The sequence below is a fragment of the Cryptosporidium parvum genome, chromosome 4 (genome assembly GCF_000165345.1).
Source record: "Cryptosporidium parvum Iowa II chromosome 4, whole genome shotgun sequence".
Classification (NCBI taxonomy): Eukaryota; Apicomplexa; class Conoidasida; order Eucoccidiorida; family Cryptosporidiidae; genus Cryptosporidium; species Cryptosporidium parvum.
Window position 1 is genome coordinate 115,736 of NC_006983.1, and position 26,694 is coordinate 142,429.

Here is a 26,694-nt window from a genome sequence, read left to right on the forward strand (position 1 = left end):
AATTAAGTAGTTAAAAATAATTAATATTATTTTAGTAATAATTCGAAGCATTAATTTTAATTGGGTTAATATAAATAAAACAAGTATAAATTTTACTTATACTAACTAAAACATTTAACTATGAGATCATTTAAAAAAAAAAAAAAAAAAAAAAAAAAAAAGCTTCATCATTAGGGATGTATAAATAAGTTTTCCTTATTTTAACTTGTGAATCTATCTATATTATTAATTCATATTTTTGCTCTTTCAAAATATTTTTTTCTTTTTGCGGCTAATATTTTATTTTAGCTGAAAAATTTACTATTTTTTTAATTTATTTTAAATATTTACTATAAAAAAAAATTAATCATAAAAGTAACCAATTTTTTGGCGGGAAATTGACTTAATCTTAATGCCTAATTAACTAAATGAAGGGAAAAAAAAAAGAGAATATATAAGACAAAGAAAAAAGGCTAGTGATAATTTATCACTTCAGTAAATTATTTTGATTGTTGGATTTATATAGAACAGTATTGGATTTTCATGCAGTCTGTTGCTTTCGAAGTTTCGAAATAATAATCAACAAAGAAGCCACTTTGTTTTATTTAGTAGTCATTTAAACAAAAAAAAAAGTGTGTAAAGATATTCTTAATACTTAAAGTTCAATTCACCTACTACTAAGAATATATGTCGTTTTTTAATAACCTTTCTACTAGTGGAGGGCAAGGACTCGGGTTTGGTGGAGGAACTACAAGTAACTTCAGTTTTGGAAATCCCTCATCTACAAGTACTAATTTATTTGATAACAAGTCCTCCTTATTTCCAACACAATCAACACTTAATAGCTCAAATAATGCTTTATCTACTAGCTTTCTAAATTCTAATTCAACAGGTACCAATTTATTTGGTACGTCAAATTCAAATCAAAGTCAAGGAACTGGATTAAATTTAGGAACAAATTCGTTTTCAATGAATAACACACAGTTTAGTAGCCAAACTCAATCAGCTACTTTGAATATGATGAATTTGCCACTCCAACAAAGACAAGAACTTGAGAGAATAGAGAAACGAAAAGTGTCTTTACAAAAAGGACTCTCTTTACAAATGAATCCTACTATGACAGCATTGACATACCAATTGGATGAAAAGGCTCCAGAAAAACAGCAAGAAGTGGATAATTACATATATTATAATTTAAATGACGAAGGAATTATTAAGAACTTAAACGATGCGAAAAAACTCAACCCGAATCCAAGTAAGTGTTATACTCTCCCAATTAAGGGATTTGGAGAATTAGTGCAAAGAGAACAACAACAAAGAAAAGAGTTAGAAAACTTATTATGTGAAATGAAATCTGTTAAGGATGAAAATGTTAAAATTCTTCAGACATTGAATACCAGTACAATTAAAAGAGTCGAAGAATGTAAAAAACGTCATCAAAGTATAATTCACCAACTTGTTCATATTTCATGTATGATTGAAGAATATGGTGAGAAAAACCATTTTGCCCAAGTTAACTACCAACTTGACAATCAATTGAACCAAGTTTTACATCAAATTCAAGAAAACCATATGAAGCTTGGAGCTTGGCAATCTTCAATTAACCAAATTGAAACTAATATCAAGTATATTGATGAGCAATTGAATGATAATGACTCAAAAAATTGTAACGATCTAAAGAATCTTCTTGAGAGTTCTCCTAATAAGTCGGGTAATAATTCTTTTTCTGATCATCTTAATTCTTCTGATCAAAAAGGATCTGAAAATAATCATTCAATTTCTGACTTAAACAACAGATTACAACAGAATCAGCAATTATCTTCCACAAATGGAATATATTCTGATATCTCAAAGAACTCAAGGGAGACCTCAACTAACTCTCCAAGTAATGTAGAAGCCATTTTTGAAACTCTCGATAGTCAGCAACAACTATTAGAGTCCTTAAGTGATACTGTCAGAAATGACTCTCTATTAATTCAACAATTCATTTCTTAGGTTTATTTATAAATTCACCTAATAACAAAATACCCTATATAGGAATTCCAATAGTTATATTCATATATACATTAATTAACTAATTCTACTACCTCTTAATCTCCTCTGTCTCACTAGCAATAAACTAATTTCAATTAATTAAAATACCCCATATATTCAAAGATAACAACTAAATAATTAAATATAAAAATTTAATCTGACTACCTATTAATAATACTAATATTATTATTGAGATGTTACACTTAAACTGCAAGGAATAAGAAAAGATGAAATCTACATGCTTATGCCTTGTATGCTCTAGAGGCTCTTCTACCTCTTGCCTTCTCGAACTTGCGTCCCTTTGATTGTACGCGAGGTCTTGATGTGCTCTTTGGCAAACCTGGAGCTCTACCGAAGTATTTCTCCTGAATTCTAGCCTTTGTCTTTCCTCTGAGTAAGACAACATTTGAACCCTTTGGAGCTCTTAAGGCGAGCTGATCAAAAGTCAAGCATTCACCACCATACTTCTCAATATGTTTTCTAGCTGTCTCAGTAAATCTCAAAGCGCATACTGTCAACTTTGGGATCTTTAAGACTCTAGTATCATCAGTAACAGTACCAACAACTGCTGCGATCTTGCCTTCTTTTCCGTTCATGAATTGAACAAGACGAGATACAGAGATTGGTGCTTGGAATCTTCTAGCCATCTTCAAACGATGGAGAACAGTGTCATTGAAAGATGAGTCTGTTCTACGACCCAAGAATGTATAGAGTTTTGACAACAATATACGATATGGGTTTGTCGAACGAGTTCTCTTAGACTGAGTCTTCTTGACACGACCACCTGCCTTTAAATCAATACCCATGTTTAATTCCTAGCAACAAAGAAAGTTCTTATTTAGACTTTAGTCGAAAAAAATCAAATCTAGTTTCCTTAAAGAAACTTTTTCCTTTTTACTATGAAAAAAAAATTTACTACTCCCACGCTTAATTTAATTAATTATATTTGCCTTTTTGTCTCCATTATTTAATTATATATTATTTTTAGAGACGCCAATTATTTACATCAAGGCGCCACAACTATGGCGCCTTGCTCGGTATTTAATTTGATCTGCAGTAGTAATTAAAAGAAAAGGTAACTGAAATAGACGTATAATTACTTTAAACTAGAATATAAAATGAGAATATACTTAGAATGTACATGTTGTGTTATTTTTGACTATAATATTTTTCTTTTTAATTAATATAACAGAAACTAGCTTTTTTGGTGTCTTAGATACTAAAACACAACACTATCGGAGAATTTATAAAGTTCTTTTAGATTTTCGTTGCTATATAAAGTAAAATCCTGATATTGTTATTTTTGTAAAGCAGCAGATATTCTCCTCTCTAATTTTTTAGCAATAACTTGCATCTGCTGATCTAGGAATTGTTTCCAAGCGATTGCCTCTTCCTGTTTATTGTGGGAAGATGCTGAGAATTCTGAGTCCCATTGCTTCATTCCTTTCTTCCATTGCCTTAAACTATGGAGTTCGTGTTCCAGTAACTTTCTGGCAATATCCTTGTTTGGCACAACAGAATTGCTTGTGACCGACCCACTATTTGGACGCAAACTTTGGAGAATTGATGCAATCTTGGAAGCTTGAGCGTTAATTTGGTTTTGCTCATGAACGCTACCTCCCATAACTGATGATGAAATGGATGGGTAATGTAAGTTTGTATTGTTCATAAGTGAGCCTGGTGGTGGAGGATTAATACTGGAAGAGGCTGGAAGATTGTTGGTGTTCATATTGGGGCCATAACCATTTGATATACAGTAATCCATATTTAAGTTATTGTCATATATTTGAGAAGAATTCGTATTCGTTACTGCATTGTTATGAGCTGGTTGGATGAAGCTAATCCCAGTTACGCCATTAGTTTTCTCTCCTGGTCTTGAAATGTTTCCATTAAACTTTTCATCAGTTTGAACGGTTCTGTTTATATTTGATTCATTACTCCTCTTTAATTCATTCAATTCGTTCTTAATGTCCGTAAGTAGTGGCATTAAGACCATAGGTGACTCTGGATACATTATAGGGGAGTTGTTTGTTAATGTTGGGAGGATTTGCTGATTTGAAGAGGAGTCACTTGTTGATATGTAGGTAGACTTTAAGAGTGTTGGTACTCTTGCATCCTGTGGTTTTGACATTTCAGGAACTACTTGAACTTCATTTGGATAACCTGGCAGAGCTGAAGAGTCACAGGCATGCTCTCCTACATCAGACCCTCCCATATTTTTAACTGCAGGAGAAGTAGAACTTGCTCTTATCCTAGAGCTCTTACTCTTTTCTGTGAATTGCCTTAGCTCCTTTAAAAGATTCTTCTCTCGGCTTTCTGTGGCCTGGAGCTTCTCATATAGCTTCTTCATGGTTTTTTCCAAAGAACCGATTACATCACTGTTCTTTTTATATACTTCTGAAATTTTTGCCTCGTTTATATTTTCGTTTGCGGTTGAACCCTTATTCGACTCTCCCCCATTCATGCAGGGTGTCTGAACGCTGGCAGTATTCTGTCTTATATCCCTACTATCATGTGGCCCAGCTCCGTCTGATGAGCCACAACCAAGAGAGCTTCCAATACTATTAATTTGCTTATGGAGATGCAAGATTGTATAAAGGAGTTCTTCTTTTTGTTTCATCTCTTCTTGAATTTGCTGTTGGAGAACTTGGCAAGTCTTCTGAGTTTCTCTTTCAATATCCCGGTTCCTCAATTCTAAGTCTTCAATCATTCTGCGTAGCTCACAAATTTCCTTATCCTTATTGGAAAAGCTCTTTCCTTCATATAACTCTTTTTCACGACTCTTTATCACCCCCTCCATCTCTTGTAAAAGGTCCTCACTTCTTTGAATAGCCAGCTCTCGCTCAAAAAGTTGTTTATCTCTTTCTTCAATCCTAATCAACTCATCAAGGAGAGGTTTTCTCTCCAACTGGAGTTGTCTCTCCTTCTCATCCAACTCTCTCTCGCGATCTTTAAGCTCCAAATCTCTCTCCTTCAAATCTGCCTCTCTACGATCCATGGAACGCTCTCTCTCGATCAATATAGCCTCTCTTCTACCTAAATTGGACTCTTTAGTTCTATGTGTGCTCTCTTTCTCCTCTATTTTTACCTCCCTTGCAAGGAGACTTTCCTCAACAAGCTTGGTTCTCTGCCCTAAACTGCTCATTTCTCTCTCCAAATCATTCAAACCCATCTCCCTCTCTAGTAAGCCCTTCTCCTTCTCCATTAACTTATTCTCACGGTCAATTAACTTATTTTCTTTTTCAACCAACTTACTCTCACGCTCTATAAACTTCCCTTCCCTATCTTTAAGTCTGCTTTCCTTTTCATACAACTGTCCTTCTCTCTCCTCAAGAGATCTTCTCTCAGACTCGCTCAGAGCAGCTCTCTGACTATTCAATAGAGCCTCTCTGCCATCCAGCTCTTTTTCTCTTGTTGAAATATTCTTCTGACGCTTATCCAACTCAAACCAAAACTCTTCAAACTCCTTTTGGCGGCTCTCAAGCTCATTAATATAAACATCAAATTCCTTTTGCTTATTCTCCAAATCCACCTTCTGTGAGCTTAACAAGCTCTCCAAATCTTTTACTGATTTTTCTCTCTCCTCAAGCTCTCTTAGACGAGACTCCTGATGAGCCACTTGAGACCTCCTTGCATCTTGGCTTTCTCGCTCCTCCTTTAATGCTTTTCTGCTTTCATCCAACTCCTTTCTGATATCTCTCAATTCCATTTCCAAACTTCTAAGTTGTGATTCATATTGCAGGCTCATCTTCTGTAAACTATCATTATTTGCATGCTCCAACTTTACATATATTTGGCGCTCATCCTCTTCAATCTGTTTTGACTTTACCGCCAAAGCCTTCTCCAGGCTTACAAGCTCGTCCTTGAGTGAATCTAGGGACTTCTTTTTTTCGTTAAGTTCAAGTTTCTGAGACCTAAGTTCAATACCTTGTTTATCTAGTTCGTCTTTTTGAGAGTTAAGCTCTGCTCTGAGTTTCTCTGTTTCAGCTTTTCCGGCATCAACCTCTTTCATTTTGTGTTCCAATTCACTCTTAATTTGCTCCAAGTTTCTTCTTTCAGCCTCTATTTCGCCACGATTTTTCTTTACCTCCTTCTTCAATCGATCATATTCAGCCTTACCATTCTCCAGCTCTAATTTTGCATTTTCGATTTCAGCTAGCCTCTTTTTATAGTCTGAATCCTGTTCTAACTGAACCTTTTCCATATTCATTGAATAATCTTCAACCATCCTGTTGAAACTTTGTTCTCTTAAATTTAGATCATCAACATATGACTCAAATTCCTTCTGCTTTTCCATAATTTCTTTCTCTAGGTTGGAGACTGTTAAGGATCTTTGGTCGAGATCTTTAGCTTTGTCATTCAGATTCTGCTCCTGGAGCTTCAGTTTTTCTTCCAGATTAGATAGAGATGCTTCTTTTCCATCTAAGTATCCTTCTTTAGATACAATTGAGATTTCTCTCTCGTGCAGCTCTATTTCTTTTTCACTGGTAACTCCTGCTGTAGACTCTAAATTATGAAACCTATTCTTCCATGATTCAATTTCTTTACACTTAATTTGAACAGTATCAATTAGCTCTTCCAAGGAAGAGTACTCATTTGATTGCAAAGTTTTGTTCATCTCAGCCAAGCTCGTCTTTACGTTAGTATACTGCTCTAAAAGTGATTCATGTTCAATCTTTTCAATCGCCAGCTTTTCATTCAAATCCTGAATCACCTCATCATATTCTTTCTTAACATTTTGTAAATCGCTGACACCCAGATCTCTAGCTTCCTTTAGAGAATTAATTTCATTAATTAACTTTTGTTTATCAGACTTATATTCTGAAATCACATCCTTGTAACTATCCAGCTCGTTTTCTAGTTGTGTTTTTTCTAACTCAAGTTCTTCAGCACGTTTATTATTTTGTATTGAGCTTTCTAATTCATCTATTCTATTCAGTGCTTCCTTATATAAATTCCAGTAATTATCAGCTTCTTCAGAATTAACTGTATTGTTGATATCAGTCTGCTCAGAAAGCAATTTTTCTAGCCTATCCAATTCCTGAATAAGCTGGGAATTTCTTTCTTTCTCTAAATTTAGTTCAGTCTCAAACCTTCTACTTTGAGATTCTGCCACTGATAATTCATCCCTACTTTTGTGATACAATGAGCGCTCAGTTTCTACTTGGTGTTGTAAATCTTCCATAGCATTTCTAATCAATATCATAAACCTAGCACTATCAGGGTCATTCTCATCCAGTACCCCCTGTGAAAGCTTTATATCCGGCGCATTAGTGCCAGTCTTCAGACTGTCATGTTCCATCTCCTTTATATCCTGATTAATAGGCATGGAGTATTCTGCTATTTAATACTTGACCATCCGAAACAGGTTTCTTGTTTATTCTAATACTTGAAAAAAAAATTTGGGTAAGATAAGGATTTTCTTACCCTTCAGGTTAGAAGAATTTATTATTATTAATGTTTCTTCTCTACCTAATTTTTATATTTAAATATATTTTCCCTCTTGCTCCTTTTCGTTTTTATTAGCTATTACCCCACACTGTATGTCTATATTGGAGTTAAATCAGTTCAGCGCCAAATTTTGCATGCATGTGATGCCCGCCTTAAATTAGGGCAACTTTGCATATAATTAGGGAGCAAGAATATTAATTTAAGATTAAACAGATAATACTAAAAAATAAATTAAGCATATGAAAATGTGTTGGAATATTTAAATAAAAAGGATTCAATATATTAGAATGTTTTTCTGAAAAAATGAGTTGGGTATATTGGCCTTGATTAAAATAAGAAAGTATCTACTCTGAAAGAATAAGTTGTTAAAACTGCATCTACGAAATTGAATAAACTTTTGGAATAAAAACTAGCTATTTTAATTAAACAAGAAACCCCCACAAAAAATATATGTGGAACTCACATGCACTAAAAAGGATAAGTTGCAGGTACCGTTGTAATAATTTGCATGGAACTGTGTAGGTATCGAAACAATTGTGGTATCTTATTAAAAGCGCAATTGATCAGTGTGAAAGAGCTTAACACCCACTATTATGCTTAATGCACAACCCCCTAAAAGCTAGAAAACGAGCAATACCAAATAAATCATGATATCTAACACAAATAAAAAAGGTTTGTCAAGTTAGACGTTACGTCTTGTAGAGCATTGCACCTATACAGGACGTTACGATGACGTCGTCCCAAAGAGACAGAGACAAAATAAGATGCAGCTTCCTGATGTAAGAATCTTTCCAACTCCGTTGTCCATCTAAGAGCGAAATCATGAATCACAATCTCAATTTTTTCTGAAAAAAATCAATGTTTGGATGATATGCAATAAATTTTATTTGATCAGTAATTTTATATTTAGCGCTTCATTTTCGTGAGATTTGTGTTGCGCTATTATTTCTTGATCCAAATTCATGCCCTCCAGTAATGCTGATTTTAAATATGTTTGTCAACTATGTCCAATAAATTTGGTTTGTTACCTTAATTTTGAAGCTATCTATATCAATAAAACTGAGTAAAGGTAAATGATGTGAATATATTAACATTTACAACAGTTCAAAAATGTTTTAACTATGAAGAAACGATACAAAGATATTATGGGTTTATTAATTAATTCAAGGTGTTTTTCCAATTTTACTTATCGCAATATTTGATAATTTAATATCATTAAATCAATTGTAAATCATCAAATTTGAAACTAAAGTTTGGCGCCAATTGATTTTTTTTGCCACCATTTTTTAGAGGTTACAGGTGAAATTGGAGGATGAAGTGAACCATATAACACCGAATATTGAGGGATTGTAGAATCTTATTTGCTATATTCTCAATTTGTTACAATTACTGCTTCCCTATTCATCCAGCCTAGCCTTTCTTTTGTTTATAATCATACCTCTTTAACAATCCACATGGTTGCCGCCAAGCATGTTCCGATATTGCCAATAGTGCAAACTTCCACATACCCATGGCGGCACATTTGTTTACGTTGTGTCTACATGTGGCGCGCCAGCGGTTGTATTGTTATTAGAATTAATTGAATTAGCAAGGGAATCTTAATAATATTTTGAAAATAAAATCAAAGTAGAATAGGAAGTGTTTGTGGGCAAGGTAAGGATATTGAAACTGGAATATATTCATATTTTGGAGAGTGATCAAATCCTGAGCACTTCCCCACCTGTGCATTTGAACAGCATAGAGCATATTTTTGTATTATCTATAATATCAAGTTGCTGAGGTGAAAATTAAGTGGTAGCATAATAGGAAGAAGTGATCGTTTCATTATACTTAATCTTTTCTAATACAACAACTATTCTTTATATCAGTTTATGCAAGAATTCTTGGTTTTCTTCTGAAACGGACTATTTTGTGTATTATAAATACAAATCAACTCGATGATTTATTGTTGAAGCAACTATCTGTGGTAATAAGTATAATATATGTTTTGATTAACCCGATCAATTAGGGGTTTTGCTTTAAACTTTAGAAATAATCCTTGATTGAGAAATCAGGCGAGGATAAGAATTTTTACATTACTATAATGAATGGTGGTAATAACATCCTACCAACAATGTCAACTTATGGAAGGGAAATGGACCACCACCACTACAATGGAGTTCCTTCATCAGGGAATTCTAATATGTTAACAGGCTATCCTATTTTATACCAAAACAACCACCACAATCACCCGGCAGGAGACTTGCTTACATTGCAAATGCAGCTTCAGGGAAATCCATCAAATAACGAAAATGAAAACACTTTAGCAGCCTTACAGAGAAACTGGATCGCCTTGCAGCAGAATAATGGTAATGTTGGTGGAACAGGAACTGGGACCAATAATGGTATGTTGCATTCATCAATTCATCACCCATCTGCTATGACATTACAAAATGACGATATGGGATATATGAGGAATTTGATTCCAATTGGTGGAAGCAACTCATCCCCGCTCCATTCTAACCAATCTACTCTTTTGGATTCATTAAAGTTTGGAGGTGGTTTGGAGCCCCCACAAGTTTCTCAATATGGCCATCATCATCATTTGGCAAACGGGAACTTGCAGCCAAGTATTTTGGACAATGGAATATTAGGGAACAACGTGGGAATTCCAGGTATATGCCGTAATAATCCAATGAATGTTGGAACATCTCCTAATGGTAGATTACAGATGCAAATGAATCCTAATAACGGTCTGGGTGTGAATGTAGATATGGTTCCAAACAATGGAATGCTCCCAATGAATTGTAATAATTCCATTGGTGGAAATGTAATTGTAAATACAAATCCAAACAATAATATTGAATGGCAAGGAGGAATACCAATTCGTAACATTCCTGATCTAATGACAATGTTGGATCTTTCTGATATACCACCTCATGTACAAATTCCGAAATACTACGAGGGCATTAAAATATCTCTAGGAGAGGCAGGGCGTGAAATTTTAAGATGTTATATTAATCAAAGGGGTATTAGGGGAAAGTTTATGAGTTCTAGTAATCTTCAGCAATTATTGAGAGTTGCACATCAATGTGGACTATGGAATGCAGCAGTAAGGTTGCATTTGGAGTTTATTGGAGAGATTCCTATGACAGCTAGTCATGCTGAAATGAGGAAGTATAAGAGCCTTCAGACAAAGCGTAGGTTATCAAAAAGAATCTCAGTTTTGTCTAAGTTTGGTGCTCCTGTTGTTCGTAGAGCTGATGGAGAGGAAACTATTGAATATAGAGATGGTATGAAGCTTTCTCTTGGGGTTGATGGGAGGAAATTACTATTAAAACGAATTAGAGAAACCAGAAGTTCAAGAGAAAATGAGATAAATAATCTGTTTTCCAAATATGGATTAAAATATAGTCAACTTAGAAATGCTACTATCCATGAGTTGTGTAGAATGGCTTATGTTTGTGGTCTTTGGGAAGAGGCTGTTAAGCTCCATTTTCAACATATTAGGAAGAAAGCCCATGAAAATACCTCAAATCAGCAGGAATCTGGAAGTGATCTTGATAGTGAAATGGACTTGAATAAGGATAGAGGAGACGACGAAATGATATCTAACAACTTTTTGCAGCAGCTTCATACTCCTGGTATTGATATATTAAATGTGAATGGTGCAAGTAACCCTGGAGGTATGGCAGGAGGTAATGCAGGAGGGATTTCTCAAAATCCTGTCATGGGAGCTATGGGTGCTGATCCTGTTCATGTTGGAAATTCTGCTCCACCAAATGCAGCTCATCATGTGCATCAGCATCCCTCAATACATCCAGTTTCACATATTCAGTCTGGATTGGGTCGCTTTGGTATGTCGTCTGTTGGAGGATCTGTTCCAAATGGTGCTGGAAATAAGTCTGGTAGTGAGGGTGGAAATGCAAATTCGAATGTTAATACTAATAGAGGCATATCTGGTGCGAATTCAATGATTGGAATTGTAGATAATAATGGTGGTATTCATCCATCAATTGTACTATCTAATAATGGGGGGTCAGCTGGTAATAATGCTGATACTCATGCATTAACAGGAGACCATTTGAATTATGATGATTATAGGAATTATATTCTAGATGGAGGAAATAATGCTGGAAATATTGATAATACTGGTTTGTCATCTATGAGAAGTGGAGCAATGACAAATATAAGTAGTCGTATTATTAGGCATGATGCAAGAGGAGGTAATATGGGAACGTCTTCAAATGGTATTGATAAGGTATTGGGTAGTAACCCTAATGCTGTGAATGGGACAGGAGGTAATAGCTCTGGAAATGGCGTTAAGAGTGTTGGTGGAAATAATCCAGATGTGGATGATTTGAATAGAAATAATATCTTAACCGGTATTGAAAATGATGGTCTAATCGGTATGTCATCAACAGGTGCTTTAGGAGCTTTTGTTGGTTCGAGTTCTTCAGGAACAAGAAATGGTCTTTCAAATTATGATAGTATTGGTGTTCCAACAACATCAAGTACAGGATATGATGATTATTCATTATTATCTGCGTCATTAAGAAAGAGAGGAAAGGTTAATAATATGGTTTCAGGTCTTGGAGGAGTAGATGACTCTAATTCTAGTGACTTGACAACTCATAATATTGTCTCACACCCTAATACATCTTCATTTGTTATGGAGACAATATCAGGTATTCTAGGAGATGAACCTTTAGGTAACAATAATATTGGTGATAAAGTGAATAATTATAAAGGTAACAATTTGTCCTCAGTCCTGGGAAATGATATTGGGATTTGTCAAAACAATGAAGCTCCTCAATTATCAGCGGTAGTTGTGTTAGCAGCAGCAAAGGCAGCAGAAGCAGCACAAGGTTATGATAACAACAATAACAATAATAATGTTAAAGAACTTTATGAAGAGAGCGAAAATACGGCAAATCAAAGATTAGAAGCTGTTGATTCAATGTTAAAAAGTCACCACTCAGCGTCTAATTCTCCAGTTTTATCACGGGATGGAGAAAAGAATGAATTATCATCTGTTACTGTCTCAAAGCCGTTAGAAAATAATGAGGGACTTAACAAGGATTTATCAGTGACTGCTGAATGTGAAGAAATGACAAGTTATCAGAAAGATTACTCAAATAACAATAATAGTAATGGTAATGGTAATGTTAATGGAATAGAAATTCCTTTAGAGTCAAATATGTTATTGAATAATCATCACAATAACCATTTATTAATGGATACAGTTAATTCCAAGATGGTATCATCAGGAATTTGTATAAATGGCAAGTATGAATTAATAGGAAATGAAATAAATATTGTTCATACGAACAATAGTAATGATGATGGTATTATTTCAACTGAAGGTGTAGGAGGTGGTGTTGTTTCTACTTCCTCTGCCACAGTAACATCTTCTACGTCCTTGGAAGTATCTGATCCATTTTGTTACCCTACTCCAATAGCTTTATCTTCAGCATCGAACCATATAGAAAAGAATGAAATTAACGATGGCCGTAGTAATGGTGATCCCACTATTAATAATAGTATTGATAACAGTACTAGTAATACTGGAAATACTAGCAATACAGAAGGTGGTGTTTCATTGGTTTCAAGAGGTTTGACAACTCAATCAACAACTGATACAAGTATAGAAACACCAGGGAACTGATAGAGCAATAGTAATTAGTGATTATATTTGAATTTATTGATAATTAGTTTATATAATTAATATTATACTTTTTTTTTGGATGATCATGAATATTAAATTAGGTCTTGAAAGAAAGAAAAACGCCAAGTATAATTTTAAAATGAATGTTAATACAATTTTGATCAGGCGATTATTGTGATCTATGTTTATATAATTTTTTCTTTAAATAAATAAATGTAAATTTTAATAATTAATCATTAAAAAAAAGAAGAAACTTGGCAGAATTAATAGCGATAACTAAATGATTTATAAGACAAACATAAATATGATGGAAGATATCACTGTTTTTTATTAAAATTTTAAAAAAGTCATTTTTTTTCTCTTTCTCATCTTAAGCAAAATTTTTTCTCGTAGCTTATTTATCCAATATTTTAATCAATAGCCATTAATTATACTTTTTTGAATTATTCATGTGGAAAATTTTTGTGATACAATACCGGTATTGAAAGTGCGAAATTTCAAATGATTGCATGCATGTCCACATAATGCATGCAAATATGCATAAGAAAATTGAGCGCAAAAAAGTTGATATTTAAGTTATTAGAATAAGATATGATGAATTAATAATATAAAGTTCTCGTCATCGAGTGCTGATGCATAGAAAAAAAAAGGAAATGAGATTAAAATATTAATTACAGGAAAAAAAAGATTGGATAAAGATATTTATGCAAGTAACATTAAGTTTTGCAGAAAAGCTGAGACCACATTTGAGAAAATGTGTGTCTTTGTTTATATTATCAATACTGGTATTTAATGGTAGGTTGAAAATAAAATGAGGGAATTTTTTCTAGTCAAGAGAGAATTTACTATGAATAAAGAAAAAATTTCCAATACAAATTGAAAAATTAAAAAACAATTTATCTTTGAACAAATTGACTAAAATTTTAATTAGAACCAATTAATTCAGAGAATGGACCACAATTAAGAAGATTAGGATCTCATCATCTTCATCACTCGCATCATCATACCCCTGTTCAAGTTCAGGGAAGTATTGTAAGAACGCCAACTGCTCAAGGATTAGCAAGAGAACTTCCTATTCCAACGCCTTTATATTCTCAAGTTCCAGAAGTGAATGGATCTGAGGAAACTGTTACATCAATACAAGAAACTGTGGTTGAAACAGGCCATCCAAAGTATTCAAAAAGAGATGTGATTGTTACAAGAGATCCCTTTTACACATGTCCTATGGGATTCAATTTCGAAGGTAAGTTAATAGGTTTTTTTATTTTCATTTAAACTTTGGAATAACTTTTATTTTAAATTAATTTTTTTTTATAGTTCCTACAATTGATGGAATATCATCATCCCCTCAGCAAAAATGTTTCAAAATGGAAGTAGCAGATTTTGTATTGGGATGTCCAAATGGTTGGGCATTTAATGGGATTAAATGCACGGGAGTTTTAACAGCAGATGCACAGAAAGCATGTGATGAAGGTTTGGATATTTTAATGGACGAAAATGTTGGTATTCAATGTGTACAAAATTTGGTTGCCCCAAAACTTATTTCTTGTCCAGAAAATTACTTATTATTAGAAAATGAATGCGTTTTTCCAATGCATTCAAAACCTGATTTGATTTGTCCGGAATCCTTTGTTCCACTAAGTAATGGAAATTGTCAGAAAGATATAAGAGTTCCCGCAGCACTGGAATGTCCTCCAGAATACATTTTAAATAATGGTGAATGTGAAAAAAGAGTCGAAGTTCCAATATCACAATTTAATAAAATTTGTCCATTAGGTTTTAATTTGGATACTGATGGAAATTGCACAAAACAAGTAAATATGAATGCTTTATTTACTTGTAAAGAAGGTTATGAAAAATCTCCAGTTGGAAATGGAGAAAATGGCTGTGTTAGATCAATTGTAATAGATGCAAGATATAGATGTCCACAAGAGTAAGTTTGGATTTGATTAAAAGTAATTATTTTAATTCATCATAGATATGAACTTATAGATAATAAATGTGTAAAGAAGATGACAAAGCCTCCAATGGTTTCTTGTCAAGAAGGTAAGTTTTTCATATCATTATTTCAAATAAATAACACTTAAATAAAAACCATTTACAATGCTTTATTTCTTAATCATTATTTTAACTAAATTAGGTTATTCTTTGGAAAATAATATTGAATGTGTTAAACAAAGCAAGTTACCAGCTAAATTTGAATGTCCAAAGAAGAAAGATTATATGTATAACCCACAAACAAAGTTATGTCATTCAATGAGTCATCATCATTCTCGTAAGTTATTAATTTGAAAATATATCAAAGAGACTAAAACTAATAATAACCTTTTTAATATCAGAGAAAACACATCAGCCATTAGTAGTATGTCCAGCTGGATCTATCCCACAAGACAATAGTCACTGTTTATCTATTGAAAGGTCACCTCCAAAAGTGGAATGCCTTGATTCAGGTAAGTTATTTCGACGGAAAAATCTTTTTGAAAAGAAAGTTTGAATTTGACTGTTTTTAATAATTTATAGGTTGGATTTTTGATCAGAGCATGAAATTATGTGTATACAATGAATATACAAGTGTAAATTTTGAATGTCCCATGAATTCTCAAAATATAGGTAACGGAAAGTAAGTTGAAATAGGAAATCAAATAGTAAAAATAAAACACTTTACTTTAAAAAATACAAAGATGTAAAGTAATGGAAACTGAAAGTACTGATATTGAATGTCCACCTGAATTTGTATATGAAGGAAATGGACTATGTATTAGCAGAATACAAGCGGATCCCCAGATTAAATGTCCAAATGGTAAGTTTTAATTGAGTATTTGTAAAATTTTTCCTAATTACAAGTCTTATTTAAATAATATTAACTTTATTAAATCATTGAAAACAGGGTCATCTGCTACTCCTCAAGGAACCTGCTTAAAAATTGAATTAATATTACCAAAACCAATTTGTCCAGAAGGACTTAGACCATCAATAACAGTAATGGATGGACAAATTCCATTGTGTATAGGAAGAGAAACAGTACCAAAACAAGAAACTTGTCCTTCAAATTATGAACTTGTGACAGCCTCTGATACTGGGTTAAGAAGATGCAGAACATATACAAAAAGTGAACCAATAATAGCTTGTGCAAATGGATTTGTAGAGGATGCTCAAGGTTGTGTACAAACTATTACATCTTCTCCAAGACTACTATGTCCAGAAGACTATATACTTCAATATTCTAGATGTATTAAACAAATTGAGGATATGCCAAATAAAATGTGTCCAGCAGGATTTGAATTGATTGACGATGACCAATGCAGTCAAACAGTTTACTCGAAACCAATTCCAAATTGTCCTGACGATTATATGTTTGACAATATTGTTAAAAGATGTTATAAAGTAGATGTCCAATATGATTTTGCATCTGTAGATACAGGTATTTACAAGCAAAATTTTACAAGCATTGTACAGACAGGAGAAAAGGATGATGATAAAGATGAAAAAACAAGTGAAAATGAGACAATTAAAGAAACTTTTCAAACAAATAATCCTCCTTTCCAGAATCAAATTCCAAATTATCCTGGTGGAAGGTATCCTCCATATGAGAGAATGCTCCCTCCTCAAACTCAATCTCAATCCATAAGGCCTCCTCCAGTTCAGACAATGTATCCACCACAAGCATATTTACAAAATGGAGTCTATTCAAGCTACGGAGGAATGATGCCTCAACCTACACAACTTAATACTGGTGCTGCAGGCTACGGCTACCCCTTTCCTGGCTTCCAACAGTATGCGCCTGCTCCAAGGTTTACAAATAGTCCATCTTACCCAGTTTATATGAGAAGTCTTTCGGAAGAAAAAAATGAGTTATAAAATAATGTTAGATATGTTAATTGTGGAGTGATCTTTTAGCAATAAAATATAGCTTCACTAAATATAAATAAGTTTAATAGTCTTATTTTCTCCATTTTAATTTCTATCCTCCCTTCTATTTTTATGTATTTAGAATTGATTAAGGATTGATTGTAAAGAAGAATTTTCAAGTTAATTTTTAGCTTTTTTTAGTATCCAAGAAATTATATTTACATCTGTAAACAAAATTATACCTTTTATTTAAGTAAATATTATGTTTGATCAGAATTGAACAAGAAAATACAAAAAAAATTTCCAATGGAGAAAGGAACAGGAAAATTTCTATTTAAACAAGTATTTTTTTTAAAGATTCCAGTCGTAATCATTCTTTTTATCTAAAAATTCACTAAGTAATTTGTTTTTTTCCGCATGCATACATGTTTTGTGCTACAACATGCAACATAATTTGTCCACATGCATTATTAAATATATGCACACAAAAATTTTTCGATATATTTGGGAATGGAATATGATGATTAGGGGGGAAAAAAGTGAGAGAAGCAAACAATAAAGATAATCTTCAAAAATGTTGGGAGTTATGTGATCTGGAACATAAATATATAAGTTTGGTGAGAATAAAAAGAAAATGGACAGAGTATATTGAAAATTAAACTATGGGGGCATCAAGTGAATCATACCAGGTTTTAAATATCAAAGAAAATAAATGAACATTAACCTCAGGTGCGAAAAACATTTAATACAATCAAAAAACTTAGAAAAAAGCGGTAAACGTGCAGTAAGAATATTTATATTTAAATAGTCAAGAATAAATAGTAATTTGAATAATTGGTAAGGAACTAAACGGCGGGAAAATAAATGTAGACAGATACCAAACAAAAACAATTTTTGGAAAAAAAAGCTGAAAAAGGGCCCACAAGAAGGTATAAAAATTGATCAAGATTATTAAAGTTTCAGAGAGTTCTTGGAAGTTTTTACGGCATTATTGCCAGAAAGTGGGTAATCTATCTGAAATCAGTGAAATTTTTGGAAAAAACAACTGTGTGGATTGTATTGTAGAATTAGCGAAAAATCGATGACAAGAATAAACTAAAAGAGCCTGGTGCAATATTTAGACTTGAATTCAATGCTGAATCGACTGTATATGGCCGAGAAGGCCTTATCTATACTTCGCAGTGGCAATGCTATACCTTATCCTGAACCACAAGGTAGTGTAAGAAGCCAGTGGGATTTTTTACTACAGGAGATGACATGGATGTCAAAAGATTATTATGAAGAGCGAAGATGGAAAATTTATGCAGCCAGACGTTTATCACAAATGGTTCAGAATTATTGGAGGAAAAAGATGCTCAATTTGGAACGCCATATTTCATCTAAATGTAGCGCATTAATTCAGTCATTTTGGCTTGGGATTGCTGATAATGTAGATCCTGAATTAATACCAAATGATTTGAAGCCATATACAATGGTTGTTCAGCCTGCACCCGTTGGTGAGGATGGTCAGGCAAACGCTTCTAAAAGGCGTTTATATAATTATTGCATAAGACAATTTGAAAGGAGTTTATATGAGTGTGAAAAGCTTAATGAGTTGACTAAAACTTCTAACGATAATAATAAGGAGAAGAACGTTGAGAATGTTTCAGAAAATGAGATTCCAGCCTCTCCAATGAGCATTGACATCGACCACGATAACGAAAGTTGTCAGTGGGTAGTAGATGAGGATTTATTGCTACAATTGGATCCACTAGTCTTTGTAAAAACTGCAATTCCACCGACTGCATCATCCACAGATATAATTGATCTAGATAACATCCAAAATAAGGGTTCATCAACCAATCAAAATATAGGATCTTCGGCATTAGGTGGTACAAATGCAAATACAAATGCAAGTAATACGGGAAATACTGTTGGAAGTTCTTCCAAATCTTCATCAAACAATTCGGCCATAACCAAATATTCAGAAATATCCGATTTATTTAACGAATTTTCAAAGAAGCAGGAAACCGTAGTGGATTTGAATGATTATCGTAAATATCTTGAGAATTGGGCAGATACTGTTCAAGTACTACTTCAAGGACCTGGAATAATTAATACAAGAGCAGAGTATCGCCCACCTAATTTTCATTTGGATTCAAAGAATTATTTGGTCGCTCCCAGGTCAAACTTTCTGGAGATGGAAGATATATCTCTCATTCTTTCTCTGTTTGTACTTGCAGTGGATCACTTACCAGCATTCTTAAATCGTTATATGGCATCATCTCCTTCTAATGTTGTATATAGATCTTCAGGAGGAATGATATCAGGTTCTTCGTCTCATGAATCTATGGTAAACGACTTTAATGTAGAAAGTAAAAGGAAGAGTAGAAGAAGAGCAGCTTCAAACACAAAGAAGATATCTGGTGTAATGCCTCCACCCATTCAATCCTCAGTTTCAATGCCACATGGAGTTTCTGGTGGTATTGGTCTTCCACAATCTTCTGCGGTGTCTTCAGTTGGAGGTGCTATGGGTGGAGGAGTTGCAGGAGGAGCAGTTTCTGCTTCTGGAGGGATTTCAGGTCCTAGCACTGTTCCAATGGTAGGAGACCAATCTACAAGCTTTGATATTCTTGCATATGCCGATACTTGGGATACTTCCGAAGACATTATATTAGTTTATTTCGTTTCTCAATACTCTTCAACACCTAGTTGTGGGGTTTTGAGCAAAAAGTTGGTTCCCACAACAAATTGGAACTTGATTGCATTATCTCATAATTACTTTTTTGGTGCTTTATATGGGAGGATGAAAACAGCAAAGCAATGTCAGGAAAGGTGGAACTTTTTGAATAGGGATGAAATTGATGGATCATCTATTGAGCATGTTGAAAAGAATGTTAGCAAGGATAAAGCTACTGAGGAAGAAGCTGTTAGTAACAATGGAGAATTATCTGGGAATGCAAGCAACAAAGAAGCAGCTAGCGCTATAGTTATGACTGAAGGCAACGATACAGGTAATGTTACCAAGAGCGATATAGATCGGTTGATGAAAAGGGAGAAGCAAATCCGGATAATGCCTAATTTGAACAAGCGATATATTATAAGCAGTACTCTTTTGAAACATTTAAAGGAGTTTAGTAAATCTTTGGAAGATTCCGAGGGATCTGAAAACAAAGCGGAGAATGGATGCCCTAAAGTTGCTTCAGAAGAAGTTGGAGGTGAATTGACCGGCACAATAGATTCATCTTCAATGAAAGATTCAAAGGAATTAGAGAAAATGGAAAGTAATGTTACTGATGGTAAAGCTATTTATGGAGACAACTTGCTATATTTCAAGAAAAAGATCATTCCTAAGATGACTATATTGGATTTAATCGAAAAGAGCAACAATGTGAGAAGTAAGACGGAGAATCATTTAGAGAGTAATTCGGGTTCTAATAATGATAATAGTACCGGCTCTAGTATATTAGCTTCTCAGAATAATCAGGGATCTGAGGGTACCCATAACGAAGTTAAAAGCCAGAATATTGTTTCCAATAATGAAGATGGTGAATGCACTAATAGGGGAAATAACAAGGGGTCAAATAATATTAAGACAGTAAGCTCTTATCAGAGAGAGCAATTGGAGCTTTTGTCTTCAATAGTGAGCAAATTTGGTGCAAACATGAGAAAGAGGTCATTACAGAATCAGCAGTTTCAAGACTCTTTCCAGATTACTTCTTATCTGCAGACAATTCAACAAAATTATGGGTCAAACATCCTTCAGGACGGGGTATTACCACCTCACCAGAGCCATGCAAATCTAGTAGCACATGTTAATCAGATGCTAAATCAACATATAGAGTCTACAATGGCCAATTATAATAATACTGGAGGTGGTAATGTTGGCAACAATACTTCCACAAGTACTAATACTGGTGGTGTAAATACTAATCCCAATAATGCTGGGACTTCTAATGCTAATGCTGGTGGGAATAATATCAATGGAAATGTTAACAACAATATTGGCGGTGGAGGTAGCATTGTTGGAAATAATTCTAATGGAGTAATTAACTCAGGCTCAGGTGGTCCTAGTACCAGTAGTAACATGCCAAATCATACTCAAGGTAATTCGGGTACTCAAATGGGAGGTGGAGCTCAATTAGGATCTTCCAATTTTACTCCTCTTCCAAGCGGAATACCTGCCCATTTATTAGCTCCAGGAAATCTTCCTTCTGCAACTAGTGTTGAGGAGTATCTATCTCGTTTACCTGGGATTGATATACAGCTAAAGCTGATCGATTATTCCCTGGATAGGTATCGCCAGAGTACAATGGGAGGAAGATACGGAGGCACTGGGATTTTGATGTCGACTTCTTCAACATGTAGAAAGCCTCAATTACCCGAGTTTTTGCTACAGCGCTCGGTAATTAATAGCGGAGCTAATTCAGGGATAGTTGGTGGTGGACAACAGGGGGCCAATATTCATGGAGTTGGTCAACATGTTGGAATGATGCCCCCTCAACAGGGGATGATTCATCAGGGAGGAGGCGTCAGTAGTGGTGTGGGAGGCGATCAGCAAGTTCCTTTGCAACAGTCATCTTACACCCCTCCAGTAATCTCCGGACAACCCGGTCAGATGATTCTTCCAAATAACCAGATGATTAAGATGAAAAAGAGAGAGATTAACCAGAAACAGGTGGTTGCTCAGGCAAGCAATATAAAGAGGAGGAAAACCAATATGATTCCTCCCAACTCCCAACCAAATAGCATGATGGGGCCAAATGGAGTTCAAGGGGAAATGATTCAGTCTCATGGAAGGATTGGGATGATGCAGGGAATACCTCCACATATGGGGGGAGCAGGCCAGGGAATTCCACAGCCACATTCCCATCCTCATTCTCATCACCTTCAACAGCAACAACCTGGTTCCTCTTCTCAGTTACAGCCTCAGCAATATCAGGCTCAACAGTACTATCCACAACAACATCCGCAACAACATCCACAACAACAACAGCAGCACCCACAACAGCAACATCATCAACAGCAAATACAACAGAACCAGCATTCGATTCCCCAAGTTCAACATCATCACCAGCAGTACCAGCAACAACAGCAGCAGCAACAACAGCAGCAGCAACAACAGCAGCAGCAACAGCAACAGCAACAGCAGCATCAACAACAACAGCACCCTCACTCTCACCCCCATGTTCAGCAACAACCAATCCAGGGACAAACACACACTCAACATACTTCATCTCACCCTTCATTAGGTAATTCCCAAATGCACCTCTCTATGCAACAAATGCAACAACAAAAATACAATCAGTATCACTCACAACAGGTAACTCCCCAAGCCCAGTCTTCCCACCAACAACATCATATAGGTAATCCATATCAACAAACCCAAAATCAGGGCCAATATCATTCTCAGCAAATGGGAATGATGCAGGGTCCAGTGGTTGGACCTGATATGCATGGAGGAAATTCTACTGCAGGAGCCTATGGCCAGAGTATGGGCACTAAGAGGGGAGTTCAACCTGGAGGAATGAACCACCCCTCTGCACAGATGATGAATACTCAGGGTTCCCATGGAGCTGTAGGCGGTATCGGGAGTGTCTCATCTTCGTCTATAGTCGGAAGTAATGGTAATAGCGGTAATAGTGTTGGTATTGGAAATAGTGGGAATGGAGGAAGTATGTCTAGGCAGGTGAATACTTATATGGGATACTCTGGTATGCAAAACAGAGGAGGGAACGGGCCCGGCGATATGAACTCCGGGATGGGAGAAGGCGTAATGGGAGTTGGGATAAACGTGAATGGGCCTGGACAAGCTCCAGGGGTAGCTTCGCACCAAGTTTCTACAAGCGGCCGACTTATTCCTCCATCTTCGTCAATGGATGGCCAGAGGTACAGTAATGCAAGCTCAAATGCAAGTAGCATGAATGGGGTTGGAGTAGGAGGAGGTGGAGTCTCTGGATCAAGTTCGGGATTACCATCAAATGAGAATAGCATTTCAGGAACTCACAAGATGGTGGCGGGAGGTGTCCCTCAACATCAACAACAGCCTCAGTCAATGCAGAAACTAGGAGTATCCAATCCTGGATATATTGGAGGTGGGAGTACTGGTACAATAGGAGGAAATAACTCCGAAATGTGGGTTGGCGCTGGAAATGTAGATTTGGTAACAGGAGGAGGCCCTACTTCATCACAGTCTCTTCCAGTAGTTCGCCATCAATCACACTCAAATATTGGAAGCGGAATTCCTCATGGTACGGGTATGATCAGTGGAGGAGGTGGAGGAATGCATTCTGATACACACTTAGGACCTTCTATTAAGCAAAACTCAATGAATCAGCATTACAGTAATTTGAATGGAGATTTGAATTCTAATATTGGAGCAGCAGCAACTTCAGTAGGAGGAGCTTTGAATGGAGTCCAGGTCACTGGTGGTATGGATGAAGGGGTAAGTATTACTGGAACTGGTCATAGTACTACAAATTCTACTAATACAGGAGTAATTTCGACTTCTAATTTAAACATTAATATTGCTGATAAAACTAATAACAACATCAATAGTAATTCCCAATGAGAAGCTTTTATAGAGAAGACATAAATATTGTTGATTATTTGTAAATAGAGGTATTCTATATATTGCTAATTTATTGGGTCTTTCTGTAATACAGAATCTTTTTAGAATTAATAATATAAGGTGAATGACTTTGAAATTCTTTTTCAAATAATATTACAGTAGCATACACAAATTAATGAAGAATATAATCTTCTCTTTCTATGATATTTATACTTTGACAATGTGAGAGGACAAAAGATGAAAAGGAGTACGAGTTTTAAAGTTACTTTTTGCAAGTATACATATTATAAACGCATTATGAAAGATATTAAAGGCTTAATACTTCTTTAAATTTCTAAATGTTCTTAGTTAAACATCTTGAATGGGAAGAAGAAGAGTAGAGGAAAAAAAGAACCATTTATGTTTGGTTTTACTTGCTATTATATTAAACTTGCATACAAAATTGTGAAAAATTTATTCTATAATTAAGTTAAATGTAAAAAGAAAAATGGATAAAGGAATTAAATTAATTGTTATATTGTTATTTTTTAAAATAGAAAACTATATATTAATTACATCTTAAATACTATTTACTACTTAGCATACGATGAGAACATAGAAAGTAGATTATTAGATATTAATTTAAACATAATACTTATAATTTTTTTGCGATTTTAATTCAAATAGACTTGAATTTCATTACTCAAGGTAAGTCCCTAATTGATCTCTTTCTCAAATTTGGTTTCTATTCTATTTAAATTAATATAGTGGGAACTAAAAAAAAAAGGAAAAAATAGTCACAATTTCAAATGAAGTAGAATGGATGTTTTTTCAATTAGAAAAGTAGATAATCTATGAATTTCAGCAATTTTCATTTCGCAAAATTTAGAAATATCACCCAGGAAAAGAAAGAACTACTTATATATATGAAAGCAAAAATGCACACACGTATTCTTTTGGATTCTAAGATAGAAAGTATGAGCTTAAGAATTCCATAAATTTTATCTTAGACTTCCCGAATTTTCTATAACACAGATAATCTGAAACATAAAGTTAATATATCAATAATAATAATAATAATAATAATAATAATAATAATATTAATAATATTAATAATAGTGAAATGAAATATTTATATCGTTCATTATCTCAACTTGGTTAAAAAAACAATGACGTGTTTTGGCGGCACATGTGGGGAAAGGATTTTTTGTGGGATTGCAAGTATTGAAGAGAAATAAGTATTATGGGTGTTTAAGTGAGAAATATTTAATGAGTGTTTTTTTTAAATAAATTAGTTGAGCAGGAAAATTGAAGTTTTCCTTTAATATTCGACGGAAGGCAGAGATAAGAGAGAGAGAGTTATCTCACCTCAATCTTTTTGATTGGAAAGGGTCAGAAAGAGTCTTAGCTAATGTCGTGTTGAAGCGGGGAAAGTTTCCAAATTGTTAATTATACGATTTCAGAATATTGTTTGAACAATAGCAGGAGGAAGCATTTCAATCTTTTGAAACTTTAATGGCTATCATTTACAGAAATTGAAAGGGCTATTGTTCAAATTAATAGATCAATTCTTCAAGATTTAAGTGGCAATATAATAATAATATTATTATATTTTGAACATTAAAAGTATTTGCATGCAAATTTACTTGAGCTTATTTAAATAAATTTTTGGATAATAAATAAATTTGTTATATTATCTAATTACTTTAGAACTAGAGGAAAAAGAAAGTTGTAAAAGATATTTGGATAAACTAATATATAAAGACTTATCTTGTTTCTTCTTGGGTAAAATATGGAATAAGAGTTTGTTCAATTTCATTGGAGTAGTTAAAAATTCTGATTAAGCGAATAATAAATATTTAAATAATAAATTGATAATTAATAATTACATGTATTAATTTATAAATATTGATTAATTAACATATTATACCATTCCCGAGATTCCATTAGAAGAAAAAAGATAGAGATATTTTGAATCCATGATGAGAAGCAAAAGATTGAGTTATATCCCAACTTTTGAGGATGAAAATGATTTTAAAAGCAATGATTTGAAAAAGGAAATGAATGATCAAGCTATGGAAATTGATAATGACTGTGGTTGTGATTACGAAGACTTGGTCACTCGTGATAATACTGAGAATGAAAGAGAAGATGGAGAAATTGAGATGATTGATGAAAATGACGAAAATGAGCAAGAGGAGGGTTTATACAAGGATATTGATGGTGACGATGAAGATGATTATGAAGAAAGTGAAGAGGGAAGCGATACTATTTTTCCATTAATTTCTGAACCTTTGAAAACTTTTGTTACAGTAAATCCAGCAACACTTGAAGATGAAGAACTTTGGCCATTATCTAGTTTGAAAAGCTTATGCGAATATGTGGGAATTTCGGTCAAGGGAAATAGGAGGTGCATATTAAATAGATTACAAGCTTGGAATGGAGCTCCATTATCTGGAGCTGGCCATCCAGACTCATATGATACGCGTTCAGCAAGATTTCATACTGTTCCAATGGCGTTTTTAGAAAAAAATAAGGTAGATCAGAGAAACAAAACAAGAAGTTGTTTAGAAAATAAGATGGAGAAGAACAGAAGCTCTCTAGGAATGAAAGATTCTTTAAATGAAAATGGGAATATAGTTGGTGAACATCGAGAATTTGATGAGAGTGAAGGCAAAAGTAATAATCTTAAAAGCTTTCATTCTCCTTGTATTATTAAAAGAATGGAGTCATTAACTTCAACCCCCGTAACATCTTCTAAAAGAGAAATAAAGTCGTGTTTGAATACCACAAGTACTCCTAGAAAGAAATTAACACAAACCTCAAAGTCAGCTGGGAGAATTTGTTTTTCACCTTACAACCATGTAAGAGTTTTTGTATCGAACCCAGGGGAGAGAGAACTCAATATGGATCCTGACTCAATTTTAAGGCTGATTGACGATTATGATTATGAGTTTGAAGAAGATGATAATCGGTTATTAGGAGAATCTTGCAATACAAATACAAACAATTTAGTGAACGAATTTCAAAATAAGGAGACTTTTTTGATAACTAATAAGGATTATGTTGATGAAGAGAATAGTAACAAGAGCAACTTCTGGAGTAATTCTGCAAGTGTTTTTGCATCAAATGAATAATTAGTTAATTAGATACCATTTTCAAAACAAATTAATATTTAGTTTTGAAGGATAAATAGTAATTTGTC

General features: G+C 34.1%; 7 protein-coding genes across 7 annotated transcripts; 5 read left to right on the forward strand and 2 right to left on the reverse strand.

The window, feature by feature from the left end:
• Positions 1 to 666: 666 nt before the first annotated feature.
• On the forward strand, positions 667 to 1,974 carry cgd4_460 (hypothetical protein; the record flags this gene model as incomplete). The annotated part of the gene is made up of 1 exon (XM_625653.1): positions 667 to 1,974. The coding sequence occupies one exon, from the start codon at positions 667 to 669 to the stop codon at positions 1,972 to 1,974; it is 1,308 nt and encodes a 435-aa protein (XP_625653.1).
• A 281-nt stretch (positions 1,975 to 2,255) lies between these two features.
• Positions 2,256 to 2,828, reverse strand: cgd4_470 (60S ribosomal protein L18; the record flags this gene model as incomplete). The annotated part of the gene is made up of 1 exon (XM_625654.1): positions 2,256 to 2,828. A coding segment is annotated over one exon (573 nt), but the record flags the coding sequence as incomplete, so codon positions are not given.
• A 482-nt stretch (positions 2,829 to 3,310) lies between these two features.
• On the reverse strand, positions 3,311 to 7,342 carry cgd4_480 (hypothetical protein; the record flags this gene model as incomplete). Its single annotated transcript, XM_001388013.1, has 1 exon — positions 3,311 to 7,342. A coding segment is annotated over one exon (4,032 nt), but the record flags the coding sequence as incomplete, so codon positions are not given.
• A 2,205-nt stretch (positions 7,343 to 9,547) lies between these two features.
• Positions 9,548 to 13,111, forward strand: cgd4_490 (hypothetical protein; the record flags this gene model as incomplete). The annotated part of the gene is made up of 1 exon (XM_625655.1): positions 9,548 to 13,111. The coding sequence occupies one exon, from the start codon at positions 9,548 to 9,550 to the stop codon at positions 13,109 to 13,111; it is 3,564 nt and encodes a 1,187-aa protein (XP_625655.1).
• A 704-nt stretch (positions 13,112 to 13,815) lies between these two features.
• On the forward strand, positions 13,816 to 16,969 carry cgd4_500 (oocyst wall protein 7; the record flags this gene model as incomplete). Its single annotated transcript, XM_625656.1, has 9 exons — positions 13,816 to 13,906; positions 14,043 to 14,354; positions 14,429 to 15,044; positions 15,090 to 15,157; positions 15,252 to 15,386; positions 15,451 to 15,561; positions 15,632 to 15,731; positions 15,793 to 15,911; positions 15,999 to 16,969. The coding sequence occupies 9 exons, from the start codon at positions 13,816 to 13,818 to the stop codon at positions 16,967 to 16,969; spliced, it is 2,523 nt and encodes an 840-aa protein (XP_625656.1).
• Positions 16,970 to 18,092: 1,123 nt separating this feature from the next.
• Positions 18,093 to 23,510, forward strand: cgd4_510 (hypothetical protein; the record flags this gene model as incomplete). Its single annotated transcript, XM_001388014.1, has 1 exon — positions 18,093 to 23,510. One exon carries the CDS (start codon positions 18,093 to 18,095, stop codon positions 23,508 to 23,510), a length of 5,418 nt encoding a protein of 1,805 aa, XP_001388051.1.
• A 1,958-nt stretch (positions 23,511 to 25,468) lies between these two features.
• On the forward strand, positions 25,469 to 26,626 carry cgd4_520 (hypothetical protein; the record flags this gene model as incomplete). The annotated part of the gene is made up of 1 exon (XM_625657.1): positions 25,469 to 26,626. The coding sequence occupies one exon, from the start codon at positions 25,469 to 25,471 to the stop codon at positions 26,624 to 26,626; it is 1,158 nt and encodes a 385-aa protein (XP_625657.1).
• Positions 26,627 to 26,694: the final 68 nt, after the last annotated feature.